Source organism: Panicum virgatum, chromosome 3N (genome assembly GCF_016808335.1).
Source record: "Panicum virgatum strain AP13 chromosome 3N, P.virgatum_v5, whole genome shotgun sequence".
NCBI classification, from domain to species: domain Eukaryota; kingdom Viridiplantae; phylum Streptophyta; class Magnoliopsida; order Poales; family Poaceae; genus Panicum; species Panicum virgatum.
Genome location: NC_053147.1, coordinates 45,749,607 through 45,772,380, shown reverse-complemented (window position 1 = coordinate 45,772,380; position 22,774 = coordinate 45,749,607). Strand labels below are relative to the sequence as shown.

At 43.5% G+C, this 22,774-nt stretch overlaps 2 protein-coding genes and 1 long non-coding RNA gene across 4 annotated transcripts; 2 read left to right on the top strand and 1 right to left on the bottom strand.

Annotated features, from left to right (window-relative positions):
- The first annotated feature begins 1,593 nt into the window (after nt 1-1,593).
- Nucleotides 1,594-8,904, top strand: LOC120666017 (zinc finger CCCH domain-containing protein 65-like). Of its 2 annotated transcripts, none has more exons than XM_039945788.1 (11): nt 1,594-2,158; nt 2,388-2,462; nt 4,417-4,467; nt 4,893-4,952; nt 5,157-5,198; nt 5,293-5,361; nt 5,637-5,705; nt 6,823-6,948; nt 7,180-7,482; nt 7,895-8,173; nt 8,487-8,904. In XM_039945788.1, exons 1-11 carry the CDS (start codon nt 1,766-1,768, stop codon nt 8,643-8,645), a joined length of 1,626 nt encoding a protein of 541 aa, XP_039801722.1. In that variant the 5' UTR covers nt 1,594-1,765; the 3' UTR covers nt 8,646-8,904. The 2 variants fall into 2 exon arrangements, with proteins under 2 accessions (XP_039801722.1, XP_039801723.1); XM_039945789.1 differs by having other exon boundaries at nt 1,595-2,158; nt 7,901-8,173.
- Nucleotides 8,905-14,271: 5,367 nt separating this feature from the next.
- LOC120666015 lies at nt 14,272-18,836 on the bottom strand. Its single transcript, XM_039945787.1, has 2 exons — nt 18,043-18,836; nt 14,272-15,043 (listed from the first exon to the last, which is right to left on the bottom strand). Exons 1-2 carry the CDS (start codon nt 18,431-18,433, stop codon nt 14,913-14,915), a joined length of 522 nt encoding a protein of 173 aa, XP_039801721.1. The 5' UTR covers nt 18,434-18,836; the 3' UTR covers nt 14,272-14,912.
- Nucleotides 16,596-17,903, top strand: LOC120666016. Its single transcript, XR_005671512.1, has 2 exons — nt 16,596-17,135; nt 17,187-17,903. It is a non-coding gene; the product is annotated as an uncharacterized LOC120666016 (long non-coding RNA).
- Nucleotides 18,837-22,774: the final 3,938 nt, after the last annotated feature.

Here is a 22,774-nt window from a genome sequence, read left to right as displayed (position 1 = left end):
TACGAACTTTTTCATTTGAGCAATGGTTTGAAAATTATTTAATTATTTCAAAAACTACCAATTAAAAGTCTTTCATTTCATGTGACAACTTCCATTTTCTCTCTTAGGTCTCAACTGGACTTTTATTATTCTTGTTATTGCGGATATGCCTATAAATTATTACAACATAATACATCCAAAGTATATTAGAATTATTACAATCCAAAGATACAACAGAGGCAAAGGCATAGTCCATACTAAGTCCATGTAGCATATTTTCTGCATTTAAATACAACAGAGTACACCAATTGTTTTATATATTCATCATCTGACAAGGAAGCTTAATTTGTGTAACAATGTTAGAAATTATTCTGTTGACTGCGCATACATTGTAAAATAAGAAAACGAATCTAATCTGTCTCGGTAGTTTACCATCCTTGATAGGACAAAGATACTTTATTCGTGCGTACAAGGCAAGCAACCTATATAGCACAAGCCTAGCAGTCAAATCTCCAGACAAATTTTTATTTTAAAGTGTGAGTTCGGTCATGAAAAACATATTAATAGCTGGTTAAAATTTTCAAGTTCTCAAATACTCCAATCTGTTTTACTCCTACTACTTGCCATCCTAAAATAATTACGGTCTCTCACAAATTTTGTCGCTAACTTTAAGGAAAAGCATGCATATAGATATTATTACAGAAAAAAACAATTCACATGCATGATACGTACGGATTCATCGTCAGAGTTAATTCTACATTACTACAACTTCTCATGGTTTCTGCGTATAGCTAGCAGAAGCGACATAATTAAAGAGTAAACGTGCGTGTGTATTGCACACCTGCCCATGTCATGTCCAAACCATAAGCAAATTCCTGACAAATAAAGAAGAAGCGTTTATGTGCGTATGAAATTGAATAGGTACCTCACCAACATCATGATAAATCAAAGTCTAGTTGAAGTCGAGGGGAGAAAACAAATTTTTGCACATGAAATGACGAGTCATTCAAATTACGGTTTCAAATGTTAATTTTAGCCTATCAAATGATCTTAGATTTGAGTGTGTTCTAGTCCTATTTACTCAGAAGAACACCTAATTTTTTATCATATTTTTTTCGAATTTTTTATAAATATTTTTGAATTTTTAATTTTGAAAACGAAAAATAGCGAAAAATACCAAAATTTCTCTTCTCGGTAACTAGCGAAAACGAAAAAAACACTGAAATTTCGGCGAAATTCGACCGAAAAATTGAACCTGCTCCCACCGTCACCCGCCGGTCTCCCTTCCTCTGACCGGCGCGTGGGCCCCGCGTCGCCCCCGCGGTCGCACGCTAGTCAGACCCGCTGCGCGTCCGTCACATGCGCGCAACTCCGCCCAGCAGTCGCCCGCCCCTTCCCTTGTCCTCGCATCCCCTCCCTTTTTCCACCCAGCACCCCAGTCTCCTGCAAATCTCAAAACCACCCTGGGGGCCACTGTCTGAGCCTCCTCGTAAAATGTATAATGCAAATATTGGAACGATGAAGGGTGTTTGTCCGAAATACTGGGCGCTGTAAATTGTAAAGCAGCAGGACTTTTTTTGATCCGTTTCACCGTTTTACCCCTCCTCCCCTTCCCCGACGGGCTCCGACCCCCGTCCGTCTCTCTCTCCCCCATGTCCGCTTTCTCTCTCTAGGGTTTTTCCCCACTTCGCTTTGCTTCCCCACCTGCTCTCCCTCTCTCACTCGTCCCCATCACCGTCGCCATCACCCCCCCTCTCTCTCTCTCTCCCCTCTCACCTCGGCTCCAATGGCGGACGCTGAAGCTAACACCCAGCCCCCCGACGCCGCGGAGTCCCCGATCGCTTCGCTCTCCCCCTCCTCCGTCGGCGCCGCGGATGCCGACGCGATCGAGAAGCAGCTCGCCGGGCTGGGCATCGCCGTCGCCGGCGGGGGCGGGTTCCCGGAGCCCTCGGGCTGGGACGACGTCCCCGTCCCCGTCGCCGTCGGCGGCGGCGATGAAGTCGCCGGGGAGAAGGTGCGGGGGCCCCCGCCGGCGCCGGCGGGGGCGGCAGATGGCAAGGTGCGCTTCCCGCGCCGGCCTGGGGAGCCGGACTGCAGCTACTACCTCAAGTTCGGCACCTGCCGCTTCGGGATCAAGTGCAAGTTCAATCACCCGTCGCGGAAGAAGAAAAGCAGCAGGGTATGACCCCGGCCGCTTGGACTTGGACTGGGCCAGTAATAAAGGTCCCTGTTCTTTTTTCTGGGTGGGATTTATGTGGAGGGGCTTTGATCCGGTTCTGGTGAATGGTGATGGCGAGTTGGGGTTTGGTGGTTTGTGCAGGGTGGAGTAAAAGGAGACGGATTTTGCTTTATTTTGTTTTCTTCGTGTGTTTGTGACCTCGCGTTGCTTTCACTGTGTGGATGTGCAGGCGAGAGGGAGTGGGAGCAGCGGGAGCGGAAGCAACAGCAGCAGCAATAAAACATCTTCGCCTGATGATGATCAGGTGATTGGCCCTTCTACGCTTGCTGCTACATGTGTGCCAGCTGTCTTTTGTGAATGCATGTCTGTCTATTATTGGCACCTCGATGATACTGTGGATGAGATCGGGCTTCTGCAAGAGAGAATAAGAGGGACTCTTTTTTTGGTTTGTTGTGTGCATCAATTTTGGTGTTTTGGTTGCGCGCCGGGAGTGGGTGAATGCAGCTTGGTAGGGGGAAGCAATTGTAGTATGTTGTGTGTATGTAGTTGTTCGCTAAGGGGTCTGGATGCATTAAGGTGTTCCAGTTTGTTATGGCCAATGCATGTCAAATTCCATTTGTGCTGTTGTATGAGGTGGGCTTTGGGGATATTCTTCTGCTTGCACTACATTCTTCAACTTAGAGGTTAGATTCGCCACCCATTCATTCAACTCTGATGCATATTAACTAGTATTGAACTCGCTGGATAAGCATTCATTACCCAGTGAGATAAATAAATGCCTGGAATGGGCTACACATTCTTTGGTGCCACATCTTTAGGTGTTTATACTCCCAAGTGCACCCAGGTCCCACATATCCCAATTGCCATTGGTTTGTTTTGATTTTGTCTGTAGATTTAATAATAAATGTGGATACTGCTCAAAATGTGACTATTCCCCCTTTTCTGTCAATTATTTCAATGTGATTACAAGCCCTTGTGCCCCATAGTTTCTCTTTTATTTTAAATTTTAAATAGGATAATGAAATGGTCATTTGTTATTCTCTGCGCTAATAGCTTCGATAAACAAATTGAATGATCACCTAAGACCAGAATGACTTGAAATAGATTCTAGGCCCGGATGATAAGCTCAATAGCTCTTCCTGTTCATGGTATATTTAACTAAGAAACTTAGGGTCTTCCCCACGTTTTTTTTCAAGATGTACAGGCTAGCCTTGCATTTCACACCCATATTTCCCTTTACTATCTATTATGGTACTATTATGAAGATCATCCACTTAAATTGTGTGTTCAGTGCCCTCTCTCTCTCTCTAAGGTACCCCCCCCCCCCTTTACCGTACCATAATGTGGAAGAAAGGATTGTGTATCAAATTGAGATGTCACCACGGCAAGGCTGTTTGTTCTTATTTTCTAATTTGGTTCAGCACCTTCTTGGATATCCTCTTGATGAACATATTATTTTGAGTAGCTTAGTCCCAATGATTGCATTACTTCCATGTGTTCTATGAAGCCACAAGAATGTTATCCTTCAGTAATAATTACAAATTGGGGGCTCTTTAGGTTGTTGAAAAGTTGTGAACAAATTTGAGATAACCCACTTGAATTTTCAAAAAAATCACGGCAGAAACATAATATATTGCCTGCCAAATGAAAAGATGCCATTAATACTTCTCCATTACTATAATGTACTCCCACCGTTTCAAAATCTTTGTTGTTTTAGCTTTTTTAGATTCGTAATATTTGCTATGTACCTAGATATAATGTATGTCTAGGTGCATAGCAAAATTTATGAACCTAGAAAAATCAACACAACCTACACTTTGGAACGGAGGGAGTACCTTTTAATTATTCTTTTTTATTTCTTAGATGCTTAGGTTGTATCTAGGTATGCAGTATCCATATCTTTTGGGTCATTGCATCGACCCAAAATTTGGTAAAGTGAACTACAGTGCATGCCACCTAACTAATTTCAGGGAGAAAAATGGACTAAAATGGCAAATCAACATAACTAGTTAGCTGACCCAAAAAACACCATTAGGTGCCCACCTTGCATCTCTAGTTGTATCCAGTAGGTTGCTGTTTGGTATATTTTCCATTTAATCTTCTTACTATGATATGCTTATTCAAAATGTGGAATGTTTGTGCGCTTCATGATCAGTATTGCATGGAGATATTTGAAGTCACAAGTCATAACTTTAACTTTTAGAAGATTAGACAGAAACTATAATATGTTTATAATTATCTATTTAACTTTTGTCCAGGCTCCTAGAGAAGAATACGAAGGCCTTGTTCCAGATATTTCAGATTCTGTGGTGAGCCATATTTTACTTTATTTGTACATGATAATGTGAAAAGATAATACGCGCATCCTAAATTTGTAGGCAACTAATTATTCCACTTGGGATAAATGTGCACTTGGTGGCTCACTTGGCCATGAGCCCATGACATAGATCCAGGGTTATTGTAACTATCAGTGGTATAGGACTGCTGATGCCACCTTCCTCCAAATTTTCTTCTTTTATTTCTGACAAATATTTTACATTATACAGAATTTGATTAGCTTTGAAGCAACTTCAAAGGCATGCCTCCATAACTTGTTACTTCTGAAAAAAATAGGATGCTATCTGATGTGTGATCAACTTTAATAATGAATCTTACAGCTTGATTCATCACTTTTAGGACTAGTAATTTGATGTCCATTTCATAATTTTTTTTGCTAATGTTCTAATTTGTGCAGACCTTTCATGATAAGGAGAGTTCATCTAACTCAGGAAATCATAGGAAGACATCAAATGAGGTCAGTATTTCATTTCTAGCATTTTATGGAATGGTTAAGTTCTTGATCTTTGTCAGATGTGTTTGTTATGTGCAACTGCATTGTTCTTGCAGAACTAGTGAAATGTCAGTTGTTTAACCTTCAGTACAAACTTAAATAGATTGCACTTTTTTCCCTCGTTTTTGAACTCCACGTTTGATGTCTACCGTATTTAAATTGTTGCAGGTTATTGATATAAAGAAGGGAAGAATGGAGTCAAAGGAAAAGGTTGTCATGGGCATTGTCATGTGAACTAATATTGAGATTTCATAATATATGTAATTACATTTGAAACTTAAATTATCATATCTTATGCTGGCAGATTTCAGAAGAGCTTGAAAAGGGGGTTTATTTCAAGAAGTTAGATGAGACAAATATCACAAACCAGAAGGTTAGGATTTATACACATAGGGCATACAGTTATTTTTAAGTATCTATTGTTAAGCTGTGGGATTTTTATAAACCATCTAATGAATGTACTATGACATCCTGCATCCCCAGAAACATGTTAATTCATGTTTTAAGCAATTTCCATCCTTGCATGATGCTATACATGCATTCCTAACCAAAGTCCATTTCTAATGGAGATTTATGTTCTATTTTATGTGAAACCTTTGTTCTATTGTATCCTGATTGTTCTATTTACTTTTCTTTTTCATTTTTTAGATTTTGAAAGGTGTCAAGGATAAAAGAAAGGAAACCTTTTTGGAAGGGAGTGTTCAGGAGGAATGCAAGGTTTGTCTGTGACCTTTCAACCTTTCATAATGTTTTTAAGTTTGTTGATTGAATCACACTAAAAGCTTTTAAATTTTTTAGTATATTTACCCCCCCTAAAAAAACATATGTTAAAACTCAATTGTATTGGGGCTGATAAAAGCTCCCTATATTATAAGGGACTGTTTGTTTCCTCTTCGGATTTTAGAATCTAGCTTTTGGATTGTCGAAAGCTGGATGTAAATAATTAGATTAAAATTCTTGTACATGTTTTCGCAACCTGTATTTTGAGTGGATTTGTATATCAAAAGTCTACAATACGCCGAACTGTTTAGAGGTCAAGCGGATAGGGTCGGTGGTAGTGTGGGTAATTTTCCATCAAGTTCTGTTGGTAGTTTGGTAATGTGATCGCATTCAGGGGCAGATCCAGCGTAGGGGCAGGGGGGGCTCAAGCCCCCCCCCCTACCCCCAGGAACTCCATTGGAGGCAAAGGGGAAGGAGAAGAGGAAAAGAGGAAGAAAGGTGGAGATGGAGGGAGAAGAAGGATGGAGCCCCCTCTAGACTCGAAACCTGCCTCTGCCATTCGCATCCCATATTCTACAATGCAGCTAGCCGGGTTTGAGTGGATTGTTGGATTGATTGTACAATCTGAGGCCAAAAGCTGGCTGTTTGTTTCTGCTTCAGCTTATAAAAGTTGGATTCCGCAACCTGGAGGGGAAACAAACATGCTCTAAGCCAATGATGTCTTGTGTCTTGAAACAAGGTCCATCTGGATTCAGATGAAAGTCGGTTGATAGTATTCCATCTCTCTGCACATGCATGCCTATCTGAAAAACCAACTTGTTCTCAGGCTGGCCTAGCCTCCAGACTGGTGTAGCTACAGTTGCTTTCAGGAGCTTCCTTGTTTTGTCCACTAGTTGCAGTTGTGTGTACTTTTTCTAGTTGCTCATTTTTCCTGTTGTGCACCACTTTGTTGCAAATTTGTTTCTTCTAATCACTGTAGTAAGCTGATACTACTCACAGCCTAAGCTGATGCACACATATATTGTATAAAATCTAAGGTATGAGGTAGGGATTAGATTTTTCATTGCAATGATATTTTTCTCCTGTGTATCCTATAACATAATGTACCTTGCAGTATTATTCAACACCAGGTGGATGCAAATTTGGTACAGCTTGCAAGTACCTCCACCGTGAGGGGAAAGAAGGGAAAGCAGAGGTTGAAAAGGTCGAGCTGAACTTTCTTGGTCTTCCACTGAGACCAGTAAGTCTTTCATTAATCATTACTTATGCAGCTTATATCCTTATCTATTACTTTGATTTTTGTTATGTCCTCTCATTCTTATTATAGTACTGCAAAGTGCAAAATAATATTCAGGTGCAACCATTATTATCAATTTAGGTACCAAATTAACAAGAAAATTGTGAAAACTGTGGATGCATTTATCCTTGTATATGGAATTTTTGAAGGCATAAGTTCATGTTAATCTTGCAGGGTGAAAAGGAGTGCCCGTTCTATATGCGCACTGGGAGCTGCAAATTTGCCACTAACTGCAAATTTCACCACCCAGATCCTAGTAATGTCGCTTCAAAAGAACCAGTTTTGGAACATGAGAATGGGGATAATCCACAGCAAAGTGCCCAAGGACCCTCGCAGCCAAGTGTTCCGATTTGGCCTGAACAGAGAGCATTGAATGAGCAACATGTTCCTTTTCTAGCTCCAGCGCCATCGTACAGTGCAGGAATGATTCCACCTCAAGGAATGTATCCCTCTCCTGACTGGACTGGGTATCATCAGGTAAATGTACTCTATTAAACAATTTGTTTCACTTCAGCTGTGCCATTAATTTAACTGGATGGTATTAGTAATGCTTGTCCTTAAGTTGCTTTTTTTGTTGCTTAAGAACCGAATGTGTTAGTTTATTTTTCTGGTGTATGTTCGCTGGTCCTTGGAGGTTCTATTTCTGTGCCCATTTATATATACAGTTTTGAGGAACTAGTTGAAAGTTAGAAATTACGTGTAAGGTAGCGATGCCAAGTATTATGCCAAGAGAAAAGCGATGGCAAGTAGTAATAATCTGTTTTTGATTACCGAATGATGTGAGGTGTTGTGTAAATTCAACGATTTTTTGCTAAAACACTTAATAATTTCCCAGTATGCTTAATATTGATGCTTTCTCTTGGATAACTGTTTGGCATGTGAATATTAGTTTCAGGTTCCTGTGAATCCATATTATCCTCCTGGGGTCCCCTTTCCGCCTTTTCCAGCTCCTCATATGAATCACCCGATGTATAAGGCTGCTGATATACCAGGACATCAGCAACTACCTTCTGATGAATATCCAGAGAGACCTGGCCAACCAGAATGCCAGCATTTTGTTAAGAGTGGTTTCTGCAAATACAGGATGAAATGCAGATTTCACCATCCAAGATTGTGCCAGCCTGCTCCGCTATCAGGTCTTAGCCCTATTGGCCTGCCTATCAAACCTGTAAGTTCCTATCCTATCCTATCATCTTATTTTCCCCATTAAGACTACAACATTTATGATTGCACCAGGAATTCACTAGTACATGGATCATAGGCCTGCGATACTTCCATGTATCTCGACTTATATGGAGAGGAAAGAGAAATGACTCCAATATTTTGTTTGGGAACATCTCAGAAGAGTTGCATTGTGTGGAAAAAATATTTAAGCATGTTGCACAATTGATTCCACTAGGCCCTGCAAACTAATTAAAATGGGTATCGTTTAATAATAACACTGGCTAAGCTTGTTTTCCTTTTCTTTGTCATTTTGTCAGGACCAACCTGTGTGCACATACTATGGTCGCTTCGGTGTTTGCAAGTATGGCCCAGCTTGCATGTTCAACCACCCCTTCAACTTCGGGCCTCCCGTACCGGCAGCAGGGCCACCCCTCCCTGGCCAATACCACCCCACACATGGAAACTTCACCGTCTAGTGGGCACGGAGACGAGCGATTTTCCTGAGGTCGCCGCGAGTGCTCGTAATAACTTCCACCTGTAAAATAGCTGTAAGTGGCTGGCGGTAGAGATCCGGCTTGCAAATCGCAACGAAGTTGCACAAAGCTGGGTACATTGCCTTTGGGATTCATGGAAAACCATCAGAACCTGTTGACATTACTGTAAACTTTACGCTGTACAGCAAGTTACAGTTCGTACATAACTGCCCTTGGCCTTCGATCCCTGTTTCTGTTTGCATGTTTTGGTAGCATAAAAAATAATACAAGAGGCTACCGTAGTTAAAATAATTGGTGGGTGGGATACGGTTTTCAGCATTTCCGGCGGATCGTGTCCTGGCACTGTGCGTAAGGTGGAGGGGCGCGCGCAGGAGCCTGGCCACCCTAACCTTCTCTTAGCACCACTAATACCCTCTAATGAAATGGTGCTAATTATCAAGATTAGTCTATATTGGCTCCTCTCAAAGCTTGTTAATAACTATTTGGCCTCACCTTAATCCAAATCCTGGCTACGCCTCTGGTGGTAAGTAACCCAACTTCCTTAAGGGCTAGTTTGGAAACTAAAATCCCCTTGATCCCTATCTTTTCCTAGGGTGGGCAATCTATGGGGATGACAAAATAAGACATTTAGTTCTCAATTGGAGGTTTTCCTTTTCTAGCTTCCCCTTGCGCTTCCAAATTAGATTTAAGAGCATCTTCAACAGATTGCTCATCACCACTACTAAAATATCTTCTCTCTCTCTTAATTACTTTTGCATTTTTGGTGATCACTCTCACAGCAGACTATTAAAAATTAATTTCCAATACTTCCACCAACCACATGAGTCTTATATGTTGGAGGCTTTACTTTTTTTTTCTGCTGAAGATGCTCTAAGGTAGTAATAACTCTGTAGTTGAACGTTGTTGACCTAACGTCATGTTGGGTTCACAGGTACTTCGTAACTGACTAGAAAACTTGGGCGCGGCGTTGCCGTGCTATCTTATGAGCTTGCCGTCGAGGTAGTAACCTGGAGGATGGAAGGGATGTGTGTCATGTGTTTCAAAGTGATATCTTTTATTTCTTCTCTCGATGTGTGGTGTCCAACATGGTGTCGATGAGAAGGAAAATTTCCCCAGAGCGCTCAATCTTTAAAATCACTAACATGTGTAAAACCCCTATATATTCTTAGTTGTATCTCGTATGGTTGCATATGAATATTTGGGCATGGAAATGAGAAAAAAATATGTAGTTTTTATTCATCATATTTCAGTCAAAACAGTTCATATACATGCAGTAGTACAAGTATACACTGAACTGTGTAAACACCTGAAAAATATTACAACCAGTATTCATTTTCATTTAACCAAGTCAAGAATTCACTTCATATTCAGCAAGATAAACATCAGGATGCCACCAATCGTCACTCAGACATTTGCTCGAGCATTTAGTTAGCGGCATCTATTGGAAGGTGAGCGGAGCAGGGGAACAAAAACTATGTAATAGTAATACTTAATAAATTATTAGGTAACCACTGGCTAGTGAAATAAAATTAAGACACAATCCTTACAAGCGTATATCCACAATAAAATTGGAATGTTAAATCTCTAAAGATAATAAGGAAGGTTAATTGCCATGGCCGGACCTGATAATAAGGAAGTGTTTTATTTTTTCAACAGAATAATGCCCAGTTTGTAACCTATAAACTTATAATGAGTAGCATTTCCTTAGAAATAAAAATACTGCATTAACATAAACATGCACCTTTAGCACTAGTGTTTGTGTTTCTTTTTGCTGACAATACAACAAATACAAATATTCGTATCCGTGTATAAGCATAGGTAAGATGTAAATTTAGTAACGATATTTTAATCCAGAGACAATTATTTACAGGAAGAACCTTTTTTTAGGTCAATCATGAACACTAACATGATCAACTATGTATAATAATTGGCTATAGTTTGTTAGAGCATCTCCAAGAGTTTGCCAAATGAGATTGGAATTCTAGAAAATTTGGCAAAACAAGAAAATTTCGTCTCCAACAGTTTGGGAAACAAGGTTGGCATTTTTAGCAACTTGGCATTCCCCCCTCCCGCAAGCGCATCTTTACGCGCGCGTATTTGGCTGCGCATCGCGGCATCGCGCGCCGGCACTGGACTTCCCGCGCGCTGAGGAAACTTTCTCGCCTATTTCCCGCGCCAAGCCTGCATCCCGCCGCCTCCTTGGTCGCGATTTTTTTCCCGTGGCGCGACCGTCCAGTGCCATCGCCAAGGCCGCCTCCTCCCCAGCAGATCCCAACGCTCTCCATCGCCAAGGCCGCCTCCTCCCCAGCAAATCCCGACGCTCTCCTCGCCAAGGCCACCAGGTCTCAAGTTCGTTCTTCTTCCATGATTTTTTTTCTCTCGTCATGGCCAATCAGTTCCCTGCCTCCTCCATGATCAGGTAGTCAATCTAGGGTTCATATGTTCCAGTGGTGGTGGCCTTGATCTGTAATTGCTGCTGCCCTGTAAATTGCTGCTCACGCCTTGATCAGGGATCTGAATTAGAGTGTCTTGGGTATGATCCATCTTGTTTGGGGGAGATGAACTTTGGACTGAAATTCATTGCATCTTTCCCTGCGATCATGATGCACATCTGATTGTGTTGTAGTAGAAAATTAGTATGCGATGACTAGTTCAGACTGGATTGAATTCAAAAGTTCAGACTAGTTCAGACTAGCATATTGGTTTAGAGCCCGATCTCATTGGTTCAGAATAGGGATACTGAGACTAGTTCAGACTAGCATATTGGTTTAGACTAGAGACCAGATCTCCTTCCATTTGCCATTGTCCGATCTCTTTTTTTTTGCACGACGGGTGCTCTGGTCATATTTCAGACTAGTTCCTCGCTGCTTCTTGCGCTTTAGCAAAATATTTCCTCCTGTTTCCCATAGGAAGACTGATGGACTTCACTAAAGTAGCCCATGAGGGGTATATACCATCTGCAAGATAATAACCCATCGTATAATCATGTCCATTAACAGTATAGTTCACATGTGGAGCTGTACCTTCCGCCAAGTTTTCAAACAAAGGAGACCGGTGAAGGACATTTATATCATTATGAGATCCAGGCATTCCAAAGAAGGCATGCCATATCCAAAGGTTGTGCGAAGCAACAGCCTCCAAAATGATAGTGGGCTTGTCCACATGACCTTTGTACTGACCTTGTTTTTCATAAGGACAATTCTTCCACGCCCAATGCATACAATCGATGGACCCTAACATTCCAGGAAAACCTCTTCGCTCACCCATTGCAAGTAAGCGTGCTGTGTCTGTCTCATTGGGATATCTCAGGTATTCATCTTCAAAAATATTAACAACTGCAGCAACAAACCTATGTAGTGACTCGAGTACAGTACTTTCGCCAATGCGAACGTACTCATCGGTTGCATCAGCTGGAACCCCATAAGTGATCATACGAAAAGCGGCAGTGACTTTTTGGAAGCAACTCAATCCAAGTGTATTGGCCGCATTCCTTTTTCGAACGAAGTAATCATCGTGTGCTTCAACAGCATTCATTAAGCATATGAAAAGATCCCTAGACATTCTGTACCCGAAGAAAACAAACTAAATTTTAAGCACTCGAATAATAATTCAGCAGATAATACAAACCAAACCGAAGTGAAAGAACAACAACCTTCGACAAAAAAAATTTAGGGGTGTATGTTGGATTAACCACAAAATAATCTTGAAACATCCTTTCGTGGCCGCCTTTTCTGTCCCGATAAAGAACTCTATGGCCAAGGACAGAGCCACCATGACTTCTTTTGGCATTGGAATAAGTATGCACAATTTGAGCAGCCGAGAATATCACGTAGTCATCGTCATCGGATGATGAATCATCCAATTCTCTTTGAACAAGGGACCTCTTCAAAGGCATGATCAATCGGCTGGAGACAGGAGATCACAATGATTTAGTATTCCGTGGTGAAGCCAACCCCTCCATGAGTTAGCAAGGAGGCAGAGTGCAACTCAGCAGGCAATTTAAATGGCTAGAGTGAGACGTCCTTCACTCTTGGAATAATATTCACCACGGAATCTACGCTAGGCACTATATCCAAAGCTATATGCAAGAACGAGATCAATCGGCATTGGAGAAGATGCTGACCTGATGGGAGGAGGAGATGGACGGCCAGAGTAGATGATGGCCACCAGCGTTGGAGTCCGCGGCGACGACGGGACGATGGCGTGGCGCGCGGCGACAGGAGGAACGGGCGACGGGAGGAATGGGCGACGGGATATGAAGCGGCACGGTCGGTAGTTGATTAGGTATTTTTTTGTGGGCCTCCTTTTTAGTTTTACCAAGCCCAAATGGCAAACTCTTGGAGATAGTCTTCTTTTTAACTTAGCATATATTTTAGCAAGTTACTAAATCACATGATTTGCCAAGTTAATTTTGCCAAACACTTGGAGATGCTCTTAGGTGAACGGTGGATGGCTCACAAAAGTGTCCATGTAATTCACCGCTCCTGTGTCACGGTTGGTTCCCTGGAAATTATTTAAAAAAAGAACCATAGTTAACAGAAATAAAGTATTGTTTCTGGTGATCATTTACTTACAGCTTGAGTCTATCGCTCTTCAGAATTCATCGCAGGAGCAAGGTTTCTTGTCGAGCAGTTCCTTGTCAGATGGAATCCATGAGTTAACAAATTAGACATAATTCATCATCCATGTTAGAAACCTGCTGGTTTGTGATGAATTTCAACTAACATATTTTGCTTGTGACAATAATGCATTTTGTAATGCATTTGCAAAATAAAAATAATGTAGTAGGGGAGGATAAATTTTGTTATAAACTGGTAAAATTTATCTCTTGTTGGTGTCTCTTATGCTCAATATGAAATGGTATTCTGCAAGCGCACAGAATCACCAGTGTAGCACTTCACCACGGAGTATTCCGGGGTATCGTGAAAATCCTCAGGGAAGCACTATGGTAAAGTATATCGTAAATTGTAATGACAATCTTTACTGATTATATCAACCGACTAATTCAGTAGGGGTAAGCCAGATAAACTGATATGATAAATGGCCAGGCAATGATAGTTTGACACAGGAGACTCTATATCTTAGAGAGGTAGCAGCTGGGGGATAACGAGCGAGAAAGGACACCTGATACACTTCTAAACTACCAAGCTAGCCTCGCTAGAACAGACTTAAGCTTCTTCCTTAATGACGAGAACCTAGAGCTTACTTCGGCGGCCTCAGAGAAGGACTCGGAATGGGGTGAGAAGGGAGTCCAACGACAGTCGGCAACTACTGCTATGAACATGGTGGACTACGAAGGACTGACAAGGTTGTCACCACTTGCCAACTACCACTGCGGTACCGTGGGGGTGGAACACACTTTCTAGCTAGCACTAAGTCAGACACCACATCTGCACTCGGCACAATGATTTCTCTTGCGGCCTTCAAGAGAAATCCCCAACCTAGCGAACTAACTTGAGCTCAGTAGTCCGGGCCAGAAAACCCGTAAGACAAGCTCCGACAAACAAGAAAGATAACTTAAGTTGAACTAGAGGTAAATTACATCTGCAGACAAGTACTCGTACTCAGAAAGATAAACGACTTGCGAAAAGTAAAGCTATCTCGAAGTAAATAAAGAAGATTACTTATATTAATAAAGTTAAAGGAAAAGATACAAGAGCTTATACTGAGCTCCGATGACGACTCCAGATCCCCGAGACAAGCTCGACTCGACTCTAACTCCCAACTACTAATCCTACTCTAGAAATGAGTGAAGAGAGAACTCCTTTTTGGTGTGTGTTACAAGTGAGGATGGGAGGCCCTTTTATAGCAGTTGGAGGTCGGTTCAGGGACAGGTGCTGCAAGTGTACACAACCATCTTCTTGGCTTCAACTCCACCGAAGGGGCGACGTCAGAGGCCGCTAGGTGGGGTCGGCCAGCCTCCCCTAGGTCGCCTGGCCTAGAGATGCCGCCTCTCGGACACCGCCTTCAGATGGACGCTCCTGATACCTCCTGGATGTCGGTTTCGTTGGTGCTCGGTCCAAAAACGGTTTCCTTGTCCGGACGGCTCGGGAGAGGTCGGGTGGCTTGCCTCCGTAGCCCGTTGGCCCTCTGTTTCACCGACAATGTAAATCAACATTCCACATTACTCGAAGGATGGGTATCACCGATGTTTGCTTCTCTAGGCACCCACTTGTGGGTCCTTTGATTGATGCCCATGCCTTCCGGGTCCACCGACTGAATCAGGGGCCAATCCCTAGTTTAGGGGCATTATGAGCATGTCACATTGATCCTGTAACAAGGATGCACCCATGTATATAGAGGTGTCAGTCCGGCCGACACGGTCAAGGCCGAGCGGCCTGGATTTTCTCCGTTTTCATCCATTTTTGGGCTGTGATCTCCTGCAAGCACAATTCATCCAAAACTTGTGGAACTTATTAGAATTAAATAAAATATGCATGGAATATAGTGCAAAATCTCATTTTATTCTCAAGAAGTTGACAGTCAGAACATGAAATAATAGCCGTCAACACCCCCAAGCTTAAACTTTTGCTCATCCTCGAGCAAAACTTAACTTTGAGGCTCGGTGGATCAGAAGTTGCATCAATGTCTACCCCTTGCAGGTACCCTGTGCACAGCATGTTACTCTACTCGTATGTACGTCGAGTAAGTTGTCTCATACCTATATGCTCTGGTTGATGGGGCTTATTCACATTTCATCCCTTGTCTTGAGCGGTTGGAGGACTGAATAACCTTCACCAGAATACTTTCATGTTTCCTTGTTCAGGTTCATTCTCGGACTATTTGCTAGTTTTGCACAAGTATGGTTAAAGTTCCCTGAAGGTACTCTCAATTGCTCAAGATGTATAATCATCACCATGGTCAAAATTTGACCAACTTCTTCCCACTCTAAGACTGATTTGTGGAGTTTTGGGTAGGAAGAGTGTAGCATACCTTGATTACATGTATTGCCATGCCGAAGAGTAGTTCGTGAGGGGTAGGTACTTGATCAATTCCGATCTCATGGAATTTCAAATGTTCAGGGGAAACGGAGGAAATCGACTCACACTTGAATATATGTTGGGTCATTTAATTTGAACTCCTCATTTGAACTCTTTTGCTAAGGATCATGGGTACTCTCTTCTTCTTTTCCTTTCATCATTTTTTAAGAAGATTACACCATGTCCTTCTTGGTAGAAATTTTGAGATGGAGCTTTTGAATACTTTTGACCTTTTTTGAAATGAATAGGCACACAGTGGAGATTTTGGGCTGGAGTTGTGGTGGAATTGTTTGGCGAAAGTGGATGGCAATACCCGGAATAGATAATTGTCATACCAGACATTTTTGAGGCTAGCAATGAAATGGGTACGCAAATTAGAAAGACTGGCAGATGACAAATAAGTTTCCTCAAGCGAACTCACCATTCGACAAAGCTCAAAGCAAATCAAGATAGCCTATGGGTTGCTCATGTAATAAAATATTATGGCTCTTGATAGGACATGTAAACCATTGAGGAATTCTTTCCCCAAGATTCAAAATTTAATTGATTCCGAGAAATTCCCTTACCAAGGTAACAGTTTTGATTCCAATGTAGACTATCTCAAATCCCACAACAACTTAGACTTAGAAATCATGTTCATGCTCCCACACAATCAGGCTATCTCGAATCCCACAACAACTTAGACTTAGAAATCAAGTTCATACTTCCACACAATCAGATTTTCAGCGGTGTCTAATATGTGCCAACTAGCTCAGATGAGTAAAAAGCTGTAATGAGGGCACATGCAAGGCTTAAGGAGAGCAACTATTAATAATTTCCATGGCAAGAGCTTGCACGGATTTCCACACATATGAGAGAAATTTTATTCTATGCATGGTAACATTTTTTTATATAACCATTATTATTATTATTATTATTATTATTATTATTATTATTATTATTATTATTATTATTATTATTACTACTACTCATGGCAAGGCTCTATGAACGAACGAGTGGGCATGACGACTTACCTAGGTACTCATGATCTCTCCCCCAAGTTTCAACGAAGCTCAGTACTGCTGGTCGGGATCTGAGTACGACTGCTGGGGGTAGTAGGTACCATGGTTCCAATCATAATTAATGGATGATAACATCCATCAACTCTCCTGCGTGAGGCTGGTGTTGTGCTCAAGGTTGTGACCCATCTCTTGCTGGCGTAACTCCAAGGCATTCATCCGAGTAGTGAGGTCTGACAGTCCCCGTGTGAGCGGGTTGTCGAACTTGAAGAGAACCGACGCTGACGGACCAACCTGTGGCCCTGATGGACTGACCTGTGGACCATGAGAAGTCTGCAAACCTGGTGGGTAGTAGAATCCCTGATCGTGACCGTACCCCATGCAGCCCTCAGCCTGATACGAACTCTGGCCACCCTGGGCGTAGTACCCATATGCCTCCTCGAAGCTCATGTGTTCTGTGGCTGGGTTTGGCTGTGTAGAGGTGTTCGGTGAAGGTGATGCCTGTGATAGTCCGGCTTCCTGAGAAGCACAGGCCTGTCATGAAGTTTTGGCCTGGCGAGAAGTTCTTGCCTGGCGGGAGGTGCCTGCCTGATGGGAAGTTCCTGCTTGCCTTGATGTGCCTGCATCGGCCAACTAGGCATCATGCCAAGTCCTGCCTCGTGTCATGGGGCTAGCCGTGCTGTGACGTGCGGGTTCTTTCTTTTCCATCTGGAGGGTCAGGAATTTCAAGGAATAGAGAGAGAGCTTCGGGCAAGGGAGCTCGAACTCTTTGTCATACTCCGAATAGCATATAAAGACAGAGTTCCCGGGACCCTCACGCATCATGTGAGCATGAATGAAGTGGTCCAGACCGACAATGGTTCGGTACTCCTCCGTCAAGGACAGATAGGTAACCTGAGCATTCTCTAGAACACCGACATATCGTGCAATGTGCGTAACCAGAGAGGTCATGTTGATGGGAGACTTGCTCATGATCATTTTCTGCCAGTGTGACACCATGCCCATGACGGATGAGTAGCGAATTTTCTTTGTCATGGCATAAAGGCACATGAGCTCTGAGGAGCTGCAAATTAAGCCTGAGGTCTGCTCGGGAGAACACTACCATGGCGAGGTATTTTGCAAGAATTCTCAGAGTTGGATTATGAATGGATACAATGTTGTTCTTACTGCTAATAGTTTCATCTGATATTGCACTCCACCAAGTACTACGGTCATAATCATGTTCATTTGCTAGCACAGAGGGGTCTAGGATGCATTTCTTGTTAAAGCCCAACGCCATACTAAAATCCTTGGGTTTCATTTCAAAGAACACGTTGAACAAACGGAAGTGGATTTTAGTTTCAGTGCTAATGGTTTCAACATGTATGGTTGCAAGGAATTCCATGGTCAAGAGATGTGAACCTGTCTCGGTGATGTCGGCGAAGTTTTCCCAGCCAGCTGCGGTGAACGCGCGGTTAACGTCCTGCTTTAGTCCCATCATGATGAGGAAGTTTGGTTCGAACCGCTTGGCGTGGCCGAACGACTTCTTCTTCAGCAGCTCAAGGGCATCCCGCTCATAATCAGTCCGGGCTACGATCTGATCGACCATAGTCAAGACTCGGATTTTGAGGCGGTTCCTAGGGACTGCGGGAGATGCAGGGGTCTCCTCCTCCTCCTCCCGGGATACCGACTGCCGGCGGACTGAGTCCACTGACATGTCATCCTGGGACGCTGATGATCCTCGTGAACTCCTGGAACCGGACGACGAGCTGAATGTCTTCACCGTGTTCCGGACGTTGCCCCACAGAGACATGGTTCCTACAACACATTAGTGCCACAAATAGCCGAAGGAAAAAAAATACAGTAGAGATCAGCGGGTTAGTTGTTCTTGTGGGGAACGAACCACCACAAACGTTCTTCATTCGTCACGCCATAATTATTCAAAGGAAATATTTTTGTGATTTTTGGTTTAAATGGGGATGGTTATTACTAATGAACCATTTTTATTTGAACTAAAATTAGCACTAAATTAGTTTTAACACTAATGCTACACTAATATTTTTGGTTTTATGGGTGAGCTAGCACTTGAGTTCTTTACTTAATTAGCTCAAAGAGTTTGATTAAGCAAACAAAACTCAAAAAGGGAGAGAGGGAGCCCGAGTTCAGGAGGGATACTTAGAACCTGAGCTTGCGGTGCGACGATGGACGACGGGGGCTTCGGCTTTTATAGGGGCACGCAGGGGCCAGGCTGGCCGCCCTGTGCTATGCCGGGCGGCTCCCCCAGCGGCCTTCCTTACTCCACGTCAAAGTCTAGGGGCTAGGCTCGCTTTGCTTTGTGCTCTGGTGGTTGGCGACACGACAGCAGTGGTGGAGAGGCGCCGGGCGGCCATGATGAGGCCGGGCGGCCTGCCCCTCTGCACAATGTGATGCCGATCACTTTGCTTTTGCCTCCCCTGCACTCAAGCATAATCCCCTTTCTGCTCCTGGACAGAAGGAAAAGAGGTGGGGCCGGCCGGCCTATGTGGGGCCGGCGGGCCTAACACTTGGCCGAATTTTTTTCTTTTTTGTGCAGCTTAATTAATGCAAAACATTTGTAAATCAAAAGGTGTTTGATTCAAAAATTAAATATGCTATGCTGTGGAAACAAAGTGATGCAGAAAAATAAAACTATCCTATATGCAAATGCAAGGAATGGATACATACCATGGTTCTCATGCGAGAGCTCGGGTTTTGAGTCTGGAGCGGGACTGTCCATACCTTAGTCTTGTTGTTGTCACCGGATGGAGTTCCTGACGAGAACGCTTTCTTCTGCCATACTTTCTTCGTGACGTGTCTTGTTTTGATCTCTTTCTTCTCTGACTCCAAAAATTTCTTACGTTGGATCCTCCATTTGGCGTTCCTGTGGCTGTGCACCCTGATTTCGTCGTGAAGTTGTAGGTGTTCTACGATTTCGACGAGGGCATCGATTGATGGGGTTGATGGCTCCTCCGGCTCTTTCTCGAATTTTCTCCGAGTGAATGCCTTGACCTGGGAGCACTGTTCGAGCGAACTTCTCCGTCTGCCCATTGATGTTGAGCTGGATTTCTCTGACTCCCACATCAATGTGAGCATTCGTCGTGCTCAAGAACGGCCTCCCCAAGTTGAGAGGGGTCTTGGTGTCGACTTCCATGTCGAGAACGGCGAAATCGACGGGGATGAAGAATTTCCGTATTTTTCACCGGAATATTCTCCACAATCCCCGCGGGATAACAGATCGATTGATCCGCTAGCTACAAGCACATGGCAGTAGGAGCAAGTGCATGATGGTTAAGTTTATCGTAAACTATCTTGGGCATGACGCTGACGCTTGCTCCCAGTTCACAAAGAGCGTTTGTGAAGTGTTGGCTCCCGACTGAGCATGCGATCGTGGGACATCCTGGATCCTTCTTGTTCTCTAGGAGAGGATCGAGTATAACTGCGCTACACTCTTCTGTGAGCTACACGACCTCGGGGGTGGGTAAGGTCCTCTTGTTCCAAAGGATATCCGTGATATACTTGGCGTACGTCGGAACCTGCATAGCGTCTAGAAGCGGTATGTTGACATATGGCTTCTTAACTACCCGACGAACTTGCAGAATTGTTCGTCAGCCACCAGCTTCCTTATCCGTTTTGGAAATGGTAAGGCAGTTGTATCGTGATACTCCCGTGAAGTTCTGGGGGTTCCATGGTTGCTTCCTGGGCAACACTTGTGTTGGACTCCTCGGCCTCCTCCTGTTCTTCGTCTTCAGCGGAGGTATTGCCGGTGGTTACGATCTTCCACCGAGATCCTGCATCTTTAGGAAAAGGTGGCTCCTGGGTGGACTTACTAGTCCGCGTAGTTACCGTACTAACATTTTCCTTCGGGGGAACTTCCGGTTGTCCAGGTAGTTTTCCCGAGTTATTGTTAGGACAAGATGAGGCTCACTGAGCTACTTGAGTTTCTATCATCTTATTAAAGCTCAGTTGGTTTTTAATAATAGAATTGAGCCCCTCTAGCTGCGCGGCCACTAATTCAAAAATCTTATCATTAGCAAGGAATTTCTTAGTAATGTTGTCATTAATTTGTTTCTAGCCGCACACTAGGCCTTTTAAAGTAGGCTGAAAATTGTTATTAAAATTCATGCCTTGCTGCTGGCCGATGGGAGATTGGGCTTGGAGTTCCAAACCTGCTGAGGACAAAATCCCGAATTGTTGGAATTGTTCGTTCCAACGAAGTTTGCTTTCTCCTGAGTGAACACGCAAGAGTTGCCCGTATGTCCAGTCTCTCTACATGTCTCACATGTCATGCGAGAGTCCATAATCTGGTTGGCATTCTGGTGCAGAGACTCCAACCTTTTCATGAGAAGATCCATCTTGATGTGAGCATATTGACACTGTCGACGGGAGGACCTCCTCGAGCCTTGGCAGATGCTTTGAACCCCCACACCGACACAGCCGGCCCTAGGACGACCCAGCCCAGTCGACCCCACTTCACCCAGTGCCACGTACTCACCAAGCTCCATCCCGCTTCACATTTCCTTTTGATCAGCTTGATGCTAGGAAGAGGGGGAGAAAGTAGGTTTAAGACATCGTATCAGGATGTTCCACTTCGTACTATGATGGAGTTGTGTTATTTTGTGAGACATGTTCGAGTGCGTGACTCATTTCATTCATGATTACTAGTTGTTCGTGTATGAGTAATGTGTATCCCATCTCATGACGTTCCTATATGACATGTCAAGTTGCTTAGGATTCTATTGCACCCCCACTTTTTGGACTATGCATGGGCTCGTACTACAAGCATTCAAATCACCACTACCTCTCTCGCGCCGTGCCCACTAGCCACGGACATGATTGAAGCATGCAGTATTGCTTATCATGATTTGATCGGATATGATGTGAAACATCACTAAACAAGGAAAAGGTGGATGGCCTCGTACAACCCTTCTCCTTCAATGCTCTATGATTCTGGTAGTATAGCCTTTGCATACAGAAGTGAGCACCCCATATGATAGCTTGACGCTTTTCAGGTTGTGTGAGGTATGCCCATAGACCATCTACATTCATCTACAAATAGGGACACACAGGTTTCGAAAAGCACATCACCACATCCCACACCAAAGCAATACAGAACCCCGCATTAGCACCATGGCTTCCTCATGTTCCACCTACATTCCATGGAACAAGGTGAGAGAACCCGTTCCTCAAGGAATCCAGGTCCCTATGTGCTTCTGCAGTTCGTTGTGCAAGCTAATGGAATCCAATTACTACGGCATGAGGTTCTTCATGTGCGACAACTACGAGTACGACCCGCCAAGGCGCAACGGTAAGGACAAACCCAAGGTAATACATCTAACTACCTAGTTTGAGCATTCTTGGCTTTATAAGTCAGATCTAACTTGGCTTTGACATAGATTCCACCACCTCTATGTGATTCATGTAGTGGCTGGACACACAGCAGTCGCAGGAAGCTAAGGAACACATTGAGCGCGAAGCGAGGTGGGCTGCGGAAAGGTGGCAGTGAATGCTTCACGAGGAACAAAAGGAGGAGAAGCTCAAGAAAAACCAGTAAGAGATCCGGAAGAGGATTGTAGAGGTGGAGCGTCAGGAGGCGGAGGAGCGTGAAGCTGGTAGGGAGAGGAAGTGAGAGAGGGCAAGCAATGCAAAGGAGGTGGGGCCTGATGCTATTAGGAAGATGAAGTATCTTCAGTGCACTCAGTAGATCACCACCATTTAATCACTTTTCAGATTCCCTAAAGCGTGTTAGGTGTAGTTCGAACACGAGGTTACCATATTGCATGCACATGTCACTACAGTTTGCTGTCTAAGTTTAATGTCTAGTTAATAGCCCCGGGTCATGTACCGTAGTAGTAGGCACACAATGGGCTGCTGAAAGGTTATCATGACCTTTACTTTGTACTGCAAGCCAGGATTTGTACTGCTAGTTGAATGTTTTTCATGACTTCTGAGCTAGTTGTAGGTTCTTCAGGACTTCTAAGCTAAATGTAGGCTTTTCAGTATGAGGTGACAACTCGCAGGCTTGGGCTTCCATAACCTAGACTTTTTAGACCGACGTGACTATTCGATGATACTGTAGCCGACACAGCTTTGTAGTGGGAGATGACTAATCCATAAGTCACATGTTCGTCACGAAGTC

Coding starts and splice junctions, on each gene's coding strand:
- LOC120666017 (XM_039945788.1), top strand. CDS start 1,766: ATGGCGGACGCTGAAGCTAACACCCAGCCCCCCGACGCCGCGGAGTCC. Junction 2,463..4,416: donor CTTCGCCTGATGATGATCAG/GTGATTGGCCCT, acceptor ACTTTTGTCCAG/GCTCCTAGAGAAGAATACGA. Junction 5,362..5,636: donor CAAATATCACAAACCAGAAG/GTTAGGATTTAT, acceptor TTCATTTTTTAG/ATTTTGAAAGGTGTCAAGGA.
- LOC120666015 (XM_039945787.1), bottom strand. CDS start 18,433: ATGTCTCTGTGGGGCAACGTCCGGAACACGGTGAAGACATTCAGCTCG. Junction 15,044..18,042: donor CGCCGACATCACCGAGACAG/GTTCACATCTCT, acceptor TTGTGCTTGCAG/GAGATCACAGCCCAAAAATG.